The following is an 18,210-nucleotide window of genomic DNA, read 5'->3' on the forward strand; positions in this document are numbered from 1 at the left end:
GCTCTTACCACTTGAGCTATCCCTCATTCTCGATTGCCTTTGTATTTTGAGGTTACTCTAATTGTTAAATTTTTTTTTCTCAATGTAGCCAAAGCCCATTTTATAACCCAACACGTTGTAAAGTATTAAAAAGTAAAAAAATAAAATAAATAAATAAATAAAATAAAATAAAATAAAAATTTATATATATATATAGCTTGCAACAAAAAAGATTATTGTAGACCAAAATTGACTTTACGCCTAAAGATTGTAGGTATCGTTAATTCATTTTACATAATACATTGATGAGAATATTTGTACAAAGTTAGGACCACTTTTTAGCTTTGCCATGAGTGGTGATCACTCGTATACTAGGATGCACGGAAACGGATACGGACACGATACGGACACGGGAAAACGGCAATCCTAAAATAGGGGACACGGGTACGACGTATAACAAGGCATATAATATATTAAAAAAAACGAGAATTTGACAACTAATTCAATAAAACACTAAATAATTAGCCTCAAAACACACAATTTTAATTAAACAAGTAAATGAACAAAGCGTACGGACATAGTCGGATACATATCAAGAAACCATCAAACCAGACATGTCTTAATAGTACTCTTCAAGTAATCAAACAAAACTAGAAACATAACACAAAATCAAACATCTCATCAAGTAATCAACAAAACTGTCAAAACACGGTGGTGGGCGGTGGTTGTCTGGCTGACGACGAACAACAAATTGAATTATTGAAGCAATTGAATTTCAGAAAATCAGAAGTTCTTACACACTTACACTGATTAAAACCCTAAAAAATTCCCCAAATTAGCATTACTCGAATTCACTTCAGAATCACAGCAATTGTTGAATGGCAGAAATTGAGCTCCAGTAAAGATAACAATGGAGCTCAATTGTTGAATGGCAGAACACCAAGAAATAAGCACGAAAAGGCTGAAATTGAGCTCCATTAAAGACAACAATGGCGGAGACTCAGAAAATGAAGACCGATTAAGTTCTCTCCCAGACTCCATTCTCACCGACATTCTCTCACTTCTCGACATCCAAGGATGCATATTCAGAACTTTAATTGAATTTTTAAAAAAAAAAAGTAGAGAAGAACCATACCTGGTGGCTGACACGGACGACGGGCGACAAGGTGGGCGGTGGAGTGATAGGTGGTGGCTGAGGACGAGCAGGCGAACAGCAAGGGCCAGGCCAGCAACTCCAGCAACCCCCGCAACAATGAGAGATGAAGGCCACGAGCAGCAAGGGCCAGGCCAGCAACCCTGACAACCGGCAAGGAGGCGAGTGGCGGTGACGGAGACAGCAAGCCGGCGGTACGGTGAGACCTACAAGTCGGCGACTGAGCAAGTGAGCAGCAAGGGGTTCAGTTGAGACTTGAGAGGATTGAGAGTTTGAGAACTGGAAACTTGGAAAGAGGTAGAGAGGCAAAGCATAGGAATTTAGGTATTTCGCGTGTCCATACCAAAACGGCCCGTGTCAGCCCAAGACACGGCCCGTGTCCAAAAATCAAAAACGGTTAAAAAAAATCGGACACGGTTTTCTGCGTGTCGGACACGTGTCGCCCCGTGTCTCATCCGTGTCCGTGTCCGACACGCGTGTCGACTCGGACTCTTCAGATTTTTGGCGTGTCCGTGCATCCTTGCTCGTATACGAGTGAATTATTGTTATACAAGTGGTCCGCAATGGGACATTACTAGTTAGACTCCCTATTTAGTAAAAGTTTCAACTACCATAGTTACTATATTTCACTCGTGACTCACTCCAATTATGGTCCAATTTTTGTATTTGGTCCTGCGGATTGAATTGCGTGCTAAGTTGATATTTATTGCGAGTCGTAAGGCGTTGGTTTTATGAGATATCATATCTAGCTTTTATGAGATATATCTTTGCTTTTACTCCAATATGAAGAGAATTTTGTTTCCTGATCAGTGATCACCCCACAAGGGTTAAGTTGTACTGTACTTGGATCTCAGCAAACTTTACGCCGGATCAATTAAATCTGTGTACGCGAAATATACATGAAGGACCATATTGACATACAAAACCATTTACATTCATTCACATAAATGTTTGCCAACAAAATGGGTTGAACAAGAGACACGTAATTACATTTCAGAGCGCCAAAACCTAGAATCTATGTTTATATCTACATTTCTTTTAGCCATTCTAGGTCCAAAATACAGGAATACAAGAGAAGCAAGCAAAAAGGATCATCATCCTCACTTGTCAATCAATCCATTTCCTCCTCACTGGACATAAATGTGGAATCCTGGAAATCTGCACTGCTAAAAGTATGCTCCAGACCATCTGTAGCAGTGGTTTTACCAAAATTCCTCAAGCCGACAGTTCTTGCAGACCTTTCAGTAACTGATGTTAGTCCCACTGCTGCAAAGCTGTTAACAATGGCATTAACATCACTGATCCCACTGTACAGACCTCGGCTTCCAGCAACAACAAAACCTTGCTTGTCCTTATCATTCAGAACACCAGGAAAAACCCCCATCAAAGAGGCAGAGGACTGGCTGCTTGAGCTTCCAAGCAACAACCTCAAGGTCTCCCTTGCACCTTCGTCCACCATTGATTCACTCTCAGAGATCATTGGACCAACCAATTTGGGATACAATGGTGGTATGCTGGTCGCAATACCAGGCCCTGCGCTCACCAAATACCCTTGGCCAGAAGAGCAAACATCGACAACAGGAATGTGCACAATTGGGTCACACATTAGGGGTGTAAAGGATTGAAACTGTGAGTTTTGCGTAGAAAAGGAAAGCCTTGACAAAGGATCTGACAAGAAAGCAGGGAATTCAAGAGATGGAACACTTGCCAAGTCAAGTGGCGGAATTTGTGAGAGCATGCTGTGGGATCCTGTGGCTGGTAATAGAGTGGAGAGTGGTGGTAGTGAGAATGGTTCGACATACGGAGTCGGAAGTTTGGAAATTGATGCCACAGATGGAGAAGTGCAGGGAGGACACCAACAGTAGTAGGGGGAGAATAGAGAGCCAATGGGAGGGATTTGAGTTGTTGCGCTTGAAGACTCCGGAAGACAGCCATTCCCAAGTGATTCCAAAAAGCTCACTGGAGAAACTGTGTTGGTTGCAAAAGCTTCAGAAGACTTGCCCTTGTCAGAAAGATTCAGAACTGGCTCATTCATGAATGAGCTGTCAACAACAGGAAGATGGAGGTCTCCACGTCGCCTTAGTTTCTCTCTTGAGGTAACTCTCAAGGAAGTCAGAACCCTTGGCAAACCTTCTTTAAACGAACTGGGCCGCGGGCTCAGGCTTCCTAGATATTGTGTGTGCCCTTTCACTGTTTGACCACTACACAGTCTAGTACGAAGAGGCCTCACAGCAGTTGATGAAGAATGAGCGTTCAGACCTACTTCAAAGTTATCTGATCTTTTGTCGGTCCAGGGAGCAGACAAAGCAGTGGAAGAAGCTTGAAAATTGTTGACACTGGGACCAACAAGATAGGAGCGTAGGTGAGTTGCAAAGCACTCAAGACGCGATTCACTGATGCCAGTTAATTCAGCCAATGTTGGTTTCCTCTTCAGCAAATCCTTCATCTGGTGCACCACCAATAGAAAAATCACTGTCCACATTAGCAATGTATCCATATAGCAATTACTCTAGATCTTTCACATACTGCAAATAATGACTACTGCACAAACAATTTACATAAGCATATTCAACAATTCACATACCTTCCAAAGCAAGTCACTACCAAGTAATTTTGATTTCTCAGAGCACCAAAAGTAAAAAGGTTCTCCATCAGGAAGCTTCATCACAAAAGATCGACCGGACTGATCTGCAGGTATTTCCTCAACTATCACAGCAGAAGACTCAGATGTATCACTTAATGTCGCCAGTCTTTCAGTTTGGCCATTATCTCCCACAAATGAGATGCGCAAATCAGATGATGGAAGAAGAGTGAGGTTCAAATTTCCCCTGTAACAAAATAAAAATTAGACTCTCTTTCTTTTTACATTTAGCCAAATCAACACAAAAAGGAGAAAACCAACAAATTCTAACAGTAAAATTAAAACACGAGACAGTAACAAATTTGATAGAAAATAGCTTGAAGTATGAAAAAATTTAAAAAAAAAAAACCTTACAAAAATGTAACAGTGAACTAGAAAAATGTGCTTTCTAACAAACTCAATATCAGTCCCTCAAGAAACAAATGAACTAAGAATGTTATATTATTCACCCATGACCTACTTCTGCTACTTAGCTGCTAATTTTTTTTTCTCCTGAGTTTAAAAGAAATCCCCTATAAACTACAAGTAGCTATATTGTTATCTCAGACAATCGGATGTGTATCAGAAAATAATTATGCATCATGAGCTCAAAAAACATAGTAGCAGACCAGGGGATACTTGATTAGACTATAAGGTCATAAAATGCTTACTACAACAGAAATGGCTTGCTACTATCTGTTTCTAAAAGATGAATACAGGGACACTTCAGGAATCCACAAGGTCTCCAGGCAGGCAATACATCAATACATTTTATTATATTTTGGACAAAGAGGTAACATCCTTGCAAAAGTTTTAAAATTCTCCATTACAAAAAAAATCAATTTCTGATCAAGACTCTTATTTAGTAACAAGTAAAAAGAACTTTTGATAAAAATAATTATTTCAGGCTAAAACAAATCAAAAACAAATGTTCTGCATCAAACAAGAATAAGCTGTAAATACAAAGTAAAAGATTGGTGAATACGTTCAGAATCAATTCATCAGAAAATTTGAATCAAGAATACCAAAGTAACTGCTAAAGTTTATAGCATCACTAGTTCACTACAGACCAAAATTAACATGTTTGAAATAAAAGCAATGTTTATAGCAATATTTATACAAAAGCCAAGAATCATAAAAAATACAGAATCACACTATAAAAGGTCCTGATATTAAGTGCAAATGAAGCAGATTATATATAACATTAGGGTATGAAACTACCTTTGTTTCTTCTTAATTCAGAGATCATTATAGATACGTCCAATTTACCTACAAGTGAAAAGATATTTTCATTTGGAAGGATGAACATTGTCATCATCAATAAAATACAGGATCAGCATCCCTACTTAGATTTCACAACTATATGAAGTATTTCCCACCCACACCAATTGGCCAATTTTTGTCACATCAATGTTATATTAGCAGATAACTCAATAAGGCTACCGTCTAGAAAGGTAAGGAAGTCTAATGTACTAAACCTTAACCCCCAACCCCAATGCAAGTAAAAAGAGGAGGTTTACATAACATAAACACGATAATTAAGAAGTTTCATAGTAAATGAGCTATGATCATGTGATATGCGAAGTATGAGAAAAAACTAACATTGCACATCAAATCATCTAGATATGTTAGTCCTTAGAGATACAACATACAGTGATCAGAGTATAATGTTACTTCACATGAGTGATATTGTAATTCTATTTTTCTAATCAATCACTAAGACTAAACAAATAATAGCGGAAAGAAATTGATATTAAGCCACTCAAAATAATCACAATACAATATTATGCCAAAATCCGTATGCTAACAAGATGACATTGATCTACATGGTAGACAACCTGCCAAGACAACCTTATTCGGAATAACTAGATAAATGAAAAACCCCAACTAGTCAAGTAAAAATCAAAACCAGTACTGAACTATACCACTTAAAATAACAAGTTCTATCAATTCTTAAAGAGCACAAGTAGGGATACAATCCGAAACACACTCGACCTGGATTGATAATCTAGCATGAATGAGTTTCCAACACGTTGATCCCATGAAAACCTCAGAATATCCTGAAAAAACATAGTTTTTGTACACAACCAGAGACAATCAAACATATAAAGAAAAACTTAAATGAAAAACCAATTAAATTAAGCAATTTAGACACCTATTAACATCATCACACTCATAACACCACAGTTTATGCATACTAGACTACCTAGATCATCAAGTTACACATAATCAAAAAAGGTAAAAACTCCTAGCAGCCTACAAAAAATTCTAATTCAATAACATGTGCAATGAAAACCCGGCAAAAAAGTTCAAAAATCATACAGAGCCCAGCCCATAGATGCATATGTATATAAGTACCAACAACATTACTAAGGAGTATTCGAATTATTATAGAATCAAACAGAATTCTAACTTAAACCAGCTACAATATATCATAAAATATAGTATCATAGACTCATAGCTACAACATTTTCCGAAGATTCTCATATAATCTCACACAATGTCACCAACAAGGTTCATAATAAGTTTAATCGATATACCTCGCAGAAGTTGGACACAACATTGATCCTTGCTTGAGCACCTTCCCAACTCGCATTGAAACAAGAGGAACACACAAACACCTCGCAAGCAGCCCAACTTCAGATGTTTCAAAGTGCTGTTCATTCAACAAACAGAATCAAAACCTAAAAATTAGAATTCAAATACGAATTTCAATATCAGCAATCATTAGAATATACTTTTGAAGTTCAAAACAATCACCTGGCTGAGATGAGAGAGAAGGCGATCTTCGGCGGCACCGGAAGAAGCATTCGCCTTCAACAACGGCTTCAACCTCTCATCGGCACGACAAGCGCCCATATGTTGCACATCCAAAGCTTGAAGCCACTGCAAAAAATTGTTCTCCCTATCACTCTGTTGAAGCAAAAGGTCTCCATTACCTTCATCAACTAAAATCTCTCCCAATCGATCCGCCAAACTTGCTGATCCATTACTCTCACCATTCGCCGTTGAATTTCCGACCGAAGATTTAACCGTCGAACTCGCTTCTTCCGATTCAACATTCTCATCGCTGTTAAATCGTCGGAAATCATCTTCTCCATTAATTCTGTCGCTGTTCATCGATTCTTGCCTTTTCGAGTCCGCCATTTCTGCTCCGATTATCAAGATTCAAAACCCTAACACCTTAATTCCTCGAAAATTCCACCAAAAAATGGCACAATTTTAACAAAATTAATCGAATTAATAAATTATGAAATCCAAATCCCTAGATCAAAAGCTAAAAGTTCGTCAAATGGTAACAAAAATTCCAAGAAATCTCAGATGAATAATCGATCAATCAAAACCAAAATCTCCAGGGTAAAATCGGCGAAAATTTTCCGGTGTAAAGAAGAGAGAGATTGAGGAGAGAGAAAATGATAAATCTGCGATGAAAACCGCAGCCGTAGTTCGGAAACTCCAAAATAAGATAATCAGGGAGGAGAGAGAATATATTTATACAGCGAAAGAGTGGCGGACGTGAAGTTGTGAGGTTAACTAGGGTTTATTAGAAGAGGGTTAAATCCGGCGCGTTTTGATTAGCTAAGCCCCACGTCAAAAACTTTATGGACCACATTTAATGAAGAAAAACGCTAACCAGCGTTACGGCCTCACGGGCGTAAGAGGACTAAGGCCTTGTTTGGTTCACCTTATTTTTACTGATTTGGTCTGATTCGATCTGGTCTGATCTGATCTGATTGTCTGATTTGACCAAACTTTGACTTAAGTGTACGATAATCTATAAGGAAAAAATATATCAAGTGGGATCTTGTTAGATTCGTAATAATGTGTAGTTTATTAATATGTAATTTTCACAATTTTTTTCATTACGAAATTTAAAATATTTAGCGATAAAAAACGCACATAAAACGATATTCTGATCTGAACTTATTTTTTCTGAAATAAGTAAAAATAAGTTGAACTAAACAAGGCCTAAAAGTGAAACTAATGAACTATTAAAGTAAAATTAACTTTAATAACACCAATTGATATGCATTCATAACTTAATACGGCGTACAATTTTAAGTAATATATTAATTACTTTCAAACTTCCGGGGCGCTCGCTAGCAAGATCCTTTGATGAATTAATCTCGGTCTTGTTTAAGAATTTTTTAATCAAAGTATCAAAAATTTTAAGAGAATATCTTTAATTTTAGTAATTTAATTTTAGTAATCTAGATACGTTGTTTTAACATTGATTAATTAATAATTAATTACTGGTTTGTGGTGATTCACAAGTGGCAAATTGATAAGGTAAAGAAATGCACTTTGGTACAACATGGTAAGAAAATCAGAAAATCGATAATTAAAGATGCGATGTTGAATATCGTCACAAAACGTCGGTTTAATTAATGATTGTAAATTGCGGAATAAATTTAAGTATAATTTGAAATTAATAATTAAGTACGGAGTATCTCTAAAATTTGTAATTTCTTCATAAATTTTCGTTATTACCCAATACTCTAATAGTCAATATAAACTCTCAATTAGTTATGTATACTAATGAAATTTTGCATTGTAAACTAACTTTACCATGGAAAATAACATTGATATCCTTTCAAATTATTTTCAACCATTGTCCTTAAATAAAGGATCTTGCTTACAAGCCCCTCGAACATTAGATAACTAATTAATATATGACCTATATAGTACTCGTATTTTTTTTGGAATCTATGTCAAAATTACACGTCAATTAATGTAATTAATATTTATTTTAATTTAAATATTTTCACTTTTAGTTATTTTATCTAACATTTCGGTGGCACTCATTAGCTTTATTATTTGTTGTTTAGAGAGCCACAAGGGCAGAGGTAAGGTGAGATCGATTCCGAATCTCTTGGAATCGGGAGGAAAACGTCTTATGGGTTCATATTTTATGTATTATTAAGTATATTGCTCAAATGATTTTCTTACTAGTAAAGAGAAGACGTCTTATGGTTCATATTTTATGCTAAAAATACACTTTTATTATATTTTCTCCTTATCTTATTACAAAGTTGATGTTGATTATGATTTTTTTTCTTTTTTGTTAAGGAGTAGCTAGGTTTTAAAAAGAAGAATGCCAAGGGGGCTCCACGTAGATGTCCTATAATTGAGGGTCCCACTACGTTGGTAAAGTGATGTAAGGTGGGACCCGTAATCAGAGAAAGAGCCGGGAGAATAGCATAGAAAATACGTCGTGTGGGGTAAGTTTACTGTAGAGTCGCAGAGGTAGGCTAATTTGAGGCGATACTCTTGTCATTTTTTATTTTCTAATTGTAAGAGTAGATAATTATTTTTTATTTTCTTGGTGAAATTGTAGGAGTAGATATTATGAGTGCGAATACCTAGGGTTGGCCGACCTTTTGGCTATTATACTTATGGGCCGACTTTGAACATGCTCCTTAATTTTAATAAGATTTTTCAGACACACGTAATAACTTTGAGTATGGACATTTTTTGTGGCAATTGAATGGGTTGGGTAGTTGTGAGATCTTTATTTTATTTTGAAAGGTAACCGTACATATATGCTTTTAGAGCTACAAATAATTATTAATTTAAGAATATATTTTAAAATTAAGTACAAATTTATAATTATAAAATCACAAGAAAATAATGCGTCTTACGAAGGAAAGAAAGGAAGGGTACTTTTCATTAACGTTTGTCACACTTTCTCCTCCAGCTAAGGCAAAGGAACATCATTTTACTTGGTTTTGAATCTTGTGATAATCCTTTTGGACTCCAGTAAACATCAACGTATACTTTGGTGCCAGACAATAGCAAGTGACTATAACACGTAGCTATCCTTGTCGTCATAAACCCAAATATAAGGTGTATACTGAAAGCAGAATGCTTTGATAATTTACCGCTGCTCAAGATGCTGAAGCGCTGAGCTCCGATGGCAGCAATACATAAAGTAATGTGTGTTTGACAAAAAAATTAATATGAATAACACAATAATTAATAATCCAGCCATTTTTTTTTTTTTTTTTTTCTCCCAAGGCTTACAAATCAAGTTTAACATTTTACAATTTGGCTACTCGTAATATGAAACCCTTGCTTGACCATTCACAACAGAAGCTGCATTTCCAGAGACTCACATGATTCCTTCCTTCATCAGAATACGGTATCATAGTTAAAGCCCATAATTGGCTCAACTCCGCCATGATTTTACTTCACTTTTTTTTTATTTGCAGCTGGAAAGGTATACCTATATGGTGAGGATAAAACAAGCCTACAACTATTGAGGCTTTGATAAGGCACCATTCTTTGAAAGTAATAGACGTGCTCCTTTCACTAATTCCTCCTTAATCATAAATAGAACGGCAGCTGCAAGAACACTTTGTACAATCTTTGTGCTCATCCCTTTGTAAAATCCAGACAAACCCTCGTTATGAACTATCTTCGTGAGCGCATCAAATGTACCTGAAATGGTAGAACCAAATAAATAAGTGATAATATGGCACAGCATACACAAGAAGTTCAATCATAAACGCAAAAGAATGGAAGAAATCATTCAAGGCAAGATAAACTTCTCGATGTCTAATGTACGCCTCCACAAGCATGGTCATGGTGCCTTGAATTGAGAAATGAATTATCAATAGACAATATTGGCATTAGTTCCAAAAGTTATTGTGTGGCTCATTCTAGGTTGCAAAGCAATGCACCAGGTTAATAAGTTCAGAAAAAATAAGTAAGATAATTTAAGTTCAAGAAAAGTAAGGCCACCCAAGTTCAATTTACGGCTAATATAAGTTATGGTAAGTTCGAATAAGTAATAATCTAGTTAATAGAATGCACCCTATAGTGTAAAATATGTGGGGGTATAATTAGCCTTAAAGCCCCGATAGTCATAATAAGCCCACTAATGCATACATTGAGTTATGGATGTTTACAACATTACAAGTAGAATTCTGCTACCGTTGAAGTCATCTTGGTCCTTCTGTAAGGCACATGACTCTCTATCAAGTAGAGTTAGTGGATAAATGAGTAATGTTTGAAAGGTAGGAACATTGTCTAAAGGTCCTCAGTGGTACCCTTCTCACGGGCAAAAAAGTTGAGGAAGTGAAAAGTAAATAAACAGTTAGCAAATGGTGATATTGTGGTTATAAGGACCTGCAACAGCACCTTCCAAATTGGATTGGTCTAATTCTGTTGGGTGTTCTTTTCTTCCATACACGCACATAATTTTAATGGGTTCAAATGCTTTCTAAGTTCTACCTGCACGATATCCAGGAGGATCACACATGCTGTCTGTGATTTACAAATGAAATACAAATTCCTCCCACACCTCATGACTGGAATAGCATTGTTAATTGCCTGATTCAGAGGGTAAAGAAAAAATCTAGTGATACTCAGATTGTGTGCTGTAATTCATAGAAGTATTTGTGCAATACAGGAAGCCAGAAACCCTCAAATATACGTCAATCAGTCTAGTGATCCTATTGTGATTGCTGAAAATCTTTTTCTTTTTGATTAGGATGGTTGTAGATATCAGGCAAGTACTATGTTTTTCCTTCAATTATAATTCTGTAATGTGGTTGTGCCTGAAGCCAAGGGCAACCGGTCATTAAAGGTGGCTCTAAGGTTATGAACCTATGACCTCATGGGAATGGGAGTCTCCATTTCAACTCAAGTCTCCATCTTGTTTCTTGTAACTCCAATATGATTATGAACAGTTGACAGTTGAATGATTAACATAGAAAATTTTCTTAGAAAGACTGAGTCTAACACCAACACACTACCTGGTGTTGTGTTTTAGAATTGGGTCGTTGGATCAAAAAATGGGAGAAAATTATTAAGCAAAAGATTACATGCCTTTGTAGTGATGCTTTGTGTCTGTGCCAGCAATTTGCTTTGCTTGAAGCCTCGACTGCAAAGAGGAGCAAAACAAATAATTAGATGGCTTTTATACTTCGCATATAAATGGAGGTTTGGGAGTTGGGACATCACAACACAAAAAGGTTTAAATTAAAGGAATGTGAGGGAAGGGGCAACGAAAGTCAGCCTAATAATCTAATCTGCTTCAACAAACCTTTGTCAAAACAATTTGTCATTTTCTGCACCCATTGGACAGCAGCATTCAGGGGTTACTTTAAAGCAAAAGTCCTAACTAATTTTCCTACTTATTTCAAAGAACTAAAATAACTTTTGTGAAAATACCTAACTGACGATCTTTAATTAGATGTGTTAATGTTGCATACAACTAATTCTAACCAGACCTAGCCTAACGCAAATAGTAGAAGGTTGTTGCTGTAATGAGAATATAGCCAAATTCAAGATGTCCATCTCTGTGTAAATTTTCACCACCAACCATTTTCTAAAACCCAGCTATTAAAAAATATGAAGTCTTTACCTTTACCACCAAAAGGGGATATGTCACGACAGTAGCTCCAAGCTTTGCTACAGCCCCAAGTAAAAATGTCTACCAACACAAATGCAAACAATTCAAATGAATTGAAAATTAATAGGCAGTGAACAAGAAAATTGGGAAAAGGGGAAGTGCAGTTTTTTAAACAAGCAGGAAGTGAGCAAGCCACAAATGTGATGCCCAGAATTTGGTGACACACAACTTTTAAATTCAGATAAGTACAAACCTCTAAAGCAGTTACTCCCTTGCTACCATTTTTATTCATTGCACGCCTCTTCCTCAGCTTTTCTAATAGGGTCTCATACAGCATGAACTGTATAGAAGGATTACTTACCTGCAAACCCATCACACATGGTCAATCACATACCTTTTGTACGAAACAAATTTAAAAAAAATATAACAAAGAAATAACTTGGGGATATATACCATTATCAATGTTGGTATTACACCTTTCCAAAAGCCCCAGAATCCAGCTTCATCATAAACTTCTTGAATCTACAAAATACTACTGTTTGTCAGAGCAAAAAACAGTGCACTCAAAGACCACCCCCTCCTTTAAAGAACAAACTAGATGCACAATCAAGAAGCACCATAATACTTTTTAATAAATAAAAGACGGATCATTTTAAAAGAAGACTTGTGTCAAGCACTCAAAGTCTAAGGTCTTTTGTCTTTGTACATTTATGACCCCTCTTCTTTGGCACAATAAGCCTACATACAAGAAAGAGAAGCTTATTCCTGAAAAAAAAAGTTAAATTCATCCCTTGAACAAGATACTTATACAATTATAAACATGGCAATCATAGGATTAAAAACAACTAAAACATATAAACTCTAATGAAAAGAAGAGAGTACAAGGCATAACATTTACATACTGCATGGCTAGTTCCATAAGGTGGTGGCTCTATTGCAACTAAACTATCTTCAGGAGATCTTATAGCTTGATTGGGCTGTACTTTCTTGGAAGCCTTAGTGTGCGTCTGTGGAAAATAAAGAAAATTAGCATTATGTACACCAAAACATTTGACTCAACCTGTCAACATCCTTCAAATTAAGTAAGAAAAAAGGGATAAGTTACGGATGTTAGATGGCAGGCAATGTAGTCAAATGCAATTAAACAATATTCCGGAGAAAAATGTTCTCAGGGTGTTTGATGGAAAAAGGGGGCAACATCATCTAACATATATACTCAGAAAAAAAAAAAAAAAAGACCTTGACATTTACTTCCATGAGTTAGGACTCTAACAGGATTGAAGTGGAACAGATAGAGGTCAGGGGCAATAAAAAAATTAGCAAAAACAGCATGCCCAAAGATTGGTACGGGAATATATTAGACTCCCAAGGATTTAACCAGAACGATAGGTAGATTGGTAAGCAAATTAATCTCAATTCAAGTGTTGTGGTGTCATATCCAGCTAGTCTTATCTCCTGCCCATTATTGAGGTTCCAACAATATTTTAGGAAGCTTACTGAGAATCTAGCTTAGCTTGGAATCTCATGAGTGTTAATACGTACCAGACTTGATGAAACTTCAGTCATAAACAACAGGAGAAAGGATTTGAAGGAGACGACACAACACTAATTGCGATGCGAATCTGAAACTATTATTGATTAATGGACTGGAAATAAATTATTAAAAAAAAAAAAAAAAAAAAAAAAAAAAACACTAAATCTTAACAACTGATGTTTGTTCCAGTAGGAGAGGGATTTTAGCAGCAGCAAAACAAATTCACTACAAAACAAAAACAATAACACCACCCAGATAGCTGGTGGGCAAGAGATTGATGTGATCAAAGAATGTGTTTAAAGTAGTTCAGATAAAGTAAAATATATTTCTTATTGTGCTTCAGTTTAAAACTTCTTACCTGCATCCGAATGACAATAACCCATATGGGATTTGTCAGCAACACATTTGTACACCTAAAAAAATGGAGGAATTAAGAGTGTGTTGATCAGATAATAGGTTACAGAGCAATAGGATCAAATCAGGCTCTATAAAACAAATTTAGGAATTAAGAGTGTGTTGATCAGATAATAAAGCATCAATTACGTGTTCTGGTTATTATATGACTAGCACAATCAAAATTATCAGTAAGAAATAACCATCCAATCATGACCCATTGTGTGGGGTCTATGAAAGGAAGATGTAGCGCACCTTACAATAGAATAGTAAGGGTGGACAAGGCATGCGAAGGCCACGGTAACATACACACACACAAGAAACAAGTGACAATTACACAAGTATGAAAGGCCTAACTGCAAATTCATATTCACAAAAGAATGAATATAACACAGTAATCAAGAACTTTTTTTTAAAAAAAAAAAGGAAAAATTTTATTGTAAACCTTCTTTCAAAAAAATCAAAAAATTATGAACTCCACAAAGTCCCATTCTGAGTCATGCCATCAAAGTCAAAGCTGTGACTTTTGTTGGGAAAATCAAGCACAATGTTTTATTAATGAGTACCTTTTAAAAAAAATTAGTCATAGAAAGCAGATTTAATAGGTAGGCAAATTGTTCAGGTGTCCTAACATCCTCCTTCTATACACAAGATTGAACTTATATTCATTTCATCATTTGACTTCACCAATGCCCTACTTCCTTACCAGGGGCAAGAGCTGGCTCTGCAAAGTGAATTAAACTCCAATAGCAATTTTACAAAGACAAAGCATGATACAGGAAACAGGACATGTGATATGCGATATGCTATCAAACATATGTTCTAATTCTTTTAGCAAACATATCACATACTCATTTCATGCTACCCATACAAATATACAATATACTACCTCCGTTTTTTTTTTTAGTTGACACCATTCTATTATCACGCTTGCCTATGCACAATTTTAACGATTAATATCTCTAATTATAAACATTGTAAAATTATAAAAAGTGGATATTAATAAAATATACATTAGGACGATTCAAACAAGATCTCACATGACTATGTTTTATCGTAGCTATAGATCACAAAAGTTAGTCAAAGTATAGTTGGTGAATAGTGCAAAAGTCAAATGGTGTCAACTAAAAAAGACAGAGGAAGTAATATTTTAGAAAATTAACTTATAAGAAAGTACAAGAGGCAAAGTCATGTTTGAAACACCTCAAAATTACTTGTAAAACTAAATTTTAGAGGAAGCGTGAAACTGTGCATGTTGCAATATTTACAGAACGGACGAAGCTTTTTTTTTTTTTTAACATTTGTTGGGCTCAAGTCTTGCAATTATAAAGCTTTCGCTCGTGTATTCTGTTCAATACCAGATTTTCTTTTTTATTTTAAGGTGTTTCAAACATAACTTTGCCTCTTGCCCTCTTGTACTTTGTTAAACTTGAGTTAGAAAGGCGAGGAATATTGGACAACAAAGACTCTGACAATGCCTTAAAGAAATAAAACAATAAAACAAAATTATAGAATATCTAAAACAGAGAACAAAATTGGAAAAGTAATTACCCAGACATAGCAGCCACAATTAATGATGATAACATGCCAACAGATCCATCACCAAGTCCTCTCTTCCTGCGGTCAAGAGCAATAGCTTCAGCCTTATTCCTGAATATTTGATAGAAATAATAGTAAACACCCTGTATCATAAGAATATCAAATGAGGATCGAGGAAGAGAAATCAACAAGCAAGTTCAAACCACCTAAACGTTATAGACCAACTTCAGCTTGTAAACTAAGTTCAATTACATGGTAACCTAGCTTCTAATAACCATCCCCCACTTAAATGCCTTGGACAAAAGGCAAGGAGGCAAGAGAAAAGAAATGGGTGCAATAAAGGTTGTACTTGACTCTTTATAGGGCTGCGAAACAAATTGTAGATATAATAAGAAAGAACCAGGCATAACAATTACTTTATTCACTCATTAATAAGAAAGCATACTGTTCTTATATCCCCTATAATTCATCAATTAGCCATACATTTGAGTATATTTCAACACTATAGCATGTCAATGACAACTACCACCAAGCATAGCATTTTCGAAAAATGAAACAACAGGGGAGCTTTTTTATTGTGTAATCAAAGATGAACAAGAAGAAGAAAGAAGTTATTAATTCACTGCTCCAGAAATATCTGACTCATGCTATTCTCATGAACCAGCAAGGAGTAATAATTGATTGTATGACTTCTTTTCTATTAGATTCTGCTTAGATATGCAGGTCACAACCTTAGTGAAGGAATAATGTTTCAGATTGCATTATCCTAACTCAAGCCAACAGCCCGCCAAAATCAAAACAGGATTAAGGTCAGAATTAGGTGCCACTGTGCCAGTCTGCCAGATATAATTGTTACTCCGCATATAAGAAATCACCCATGATGAAAAAAGTCAAGACAGCTCGCAGCCTCGCGCACAATTCTTGAACTGCAATAGCAATCCCATATACCCCCTAATGCGCAAATGATAGTCACAAACTCAGAGTCACAGTTAAATACTCTGTAAGTTTTTTTATTTGACAGGAAAAATACTTCGTAAGTTAATGTTACTACTTCGTAAGTTAATGTTACTCTATAAGAAAAAAAATAGATTTAGAATTTCATTTCCAAAACATACCATAATTGTAGCAGATAAGGATATCAAATAATTTGACATTAATTATGGAAAGAAGCAAAATATAAAAACAAAATTTACTTCTTCAACCAGCACCATACAAAATGAAAGTAGCAATGCCAAATATCACTAGTGGACAAAAATTACAAAAACATTCCCTTCATTTCTCTTCAATAGCCACATTTCAATTTAAGGATGTCCAATATAAGATACATCACTCTCGGCAAGTTAAATTTCGAATTTCCTCGTATTAATCTCGCTATTTGGCATTATACTAAGATAACCATTTATAAAATATTGTAACCAAACGTGGCATATTAAAGTGCGACGGAGGTGTATTATTGACAGAAATTTCTCACCTGAGAAGCAGCAGTACCTACTAATGACGGAGTCAAACCTCCATATAGCCTCCCCCATCCTTCATGCTTCACAACCTAAATATACACCCAAATTCACACGAAAATCCGAAATCCAATCAATATTAAAGCTCAAATTTTAGAAATATACCTTCAAAATAAATTTCAAAAATAATGAACCAAATACCTGACACATTTGTTCAAGAGTTCCAAGCTTCTTCTTCTCCTTCTTTGGGTCCCGATCCGTTTGCTGCCGAGTGTTAACCTAATTTCAGTATATTCAAAAATAACACCAATGATCAAAATTGGACCATCGAATTTCAAGTTATTTCAAATTATGCAAATGAAAAATTGAAAATGAAGAAGAGAGGGAAAGAGAGGAGTACAGTTTGAAGAGGATAGGTGATGAGCTGAGCGATGATACCGCCGCCGGCGCCGGCGAGGCCATTGATGAGAGCATCCGACATACTGCAACAAAATTGTTGATTGGAAAATGAGGGTTTGTTGATCGATGAGAGGAGAGAGGAAATGAGGGGGGAGAAGACGGTATCTTGACTTTGGATGTAGCGAATGCAAGTTCGCTTTCAGTTGTTGCGTTTCAACATCAATTTCATCAAGTTTGATGTGAAGGAGAAGGAGAGTTTTGCGCGTGGTTGTTGCGTTCGAGTAATAATTAATCATTCTCCTAATTATAGCCCAAGATATTTGGGGATATTATTATCTGTACTGTCTATTAAAAGACGCTTTACATGCTCAAAAATATGATCTTACAAGATTTGAAAGTATTGAAACCATAATCTTAATTTTAAAATTCTAACATGTTAGTCAGCTATTACCATATTACTTAGTACTTACTGTTTCGGGGTTTTCTGATGTTCTGCGGGAGAGTTACAATTCCGAGACTGGAACCGGACGCCTGTACCTGCAAAATAACGGAGACTCCTGAGAGCTCCGCCTCCAACGGTCAAGTTAGTACCTGATTAAGGAGTAATTAATACGGAAATTAAAGTAATAAGACCTCTCTAGGTGAGAGTGTTTAATGTTGGTAATCTGCTTTGTTAGCGAGATTAGCCGGTTATTAGTGTTCCGTAATGTTTCTGTCCTTCTCTGTTCTTCAGGTGAGGTTAATTGCTTGATCAATTGCCTCTCAATTGCTTGATCCCTT

The 18,210-nt window shown here is 35.9% G+C and overlaps 2 protein-coding genes across 2 annotated transcripts; both read right to left on the minus strand.

Moving 5' to 3' along the window:
• Window positions 1-2,006: 2,006 nt before the first annotated feature.
• Window positions 2,007-7,224, minus strand: LOC110699232. Its single transcript, XM_021876723.1, has 4 exons — window positions 6,513-7,224; window positions 6,293-6,408; window positions 3,717-3,960; window positions 2,007-3,578 (listed from the first exon to the last, which is right to left on the minus strand). The coding sequence occupies exons 1-4, from the start codon at window positions 6,897-6,899 to the stop codon at window positions 2,244-2,246; spliced, it is 2,082 nt and encodes a 693-aa protein (XP_021732415.1). The 5' UTR covers window positions 6,900-7,224; the 3' UTR covers window positions 2,007-2,243.
• A 2,174-nt stretch (window positions 7,225-9,398) lies between these two features.
• LOC110699233 (peroxisomal nicotinamide adenine dinucleotide carrier-like) lies at window positions 9,399-17,709 on the minus strand. Its single transcript, XM_021876724.1, has 11 exons — window positions 17,432-17,709; window positions 17,233-17,310; window positions 17,049-17,123; window positions 15,590-15,720; window positions 14,004-14,058; window positions 13,014-13,118; window positions 12,565-12,633; window positions 12,365-12,472; window positions 12,124-12,192; window positions 11,586-11,640; window positions 9,399-10,193 (listed from the first exon to the last, which is right to left on the minus strand). Exons 1-11 carry the CDS (start codon window positions 17,510-17,512, stop codon window positions 10,009-10,011), a joined length of 1,011 nt encoding a protein of 336 aa, XP_021732416.1. The 5' UTR covers window positions 17,513-17,709; the 3' UTR covers window positions 9,399-10,008.
• Between the last annotated feature and the right edge of the window lie 501 nt (window positions 17,710-18,210).

This window comes from Chenopodium quinoa, unplaced genomic scaffold, assembly GCF_001683475.1.
Source record: "Chenopodium quinoa cultivar QQ74 unplaced genomic scaffold, ASM168347v1, whole genome shotgun sequence".
Lineage (NCBI taxonomy): Eukaryota > Viridiplantae > Streptophyta > Magnoliopsida > Caryophyllales > Amaranthaceae > Chenopodium > Chenopodium quinoa.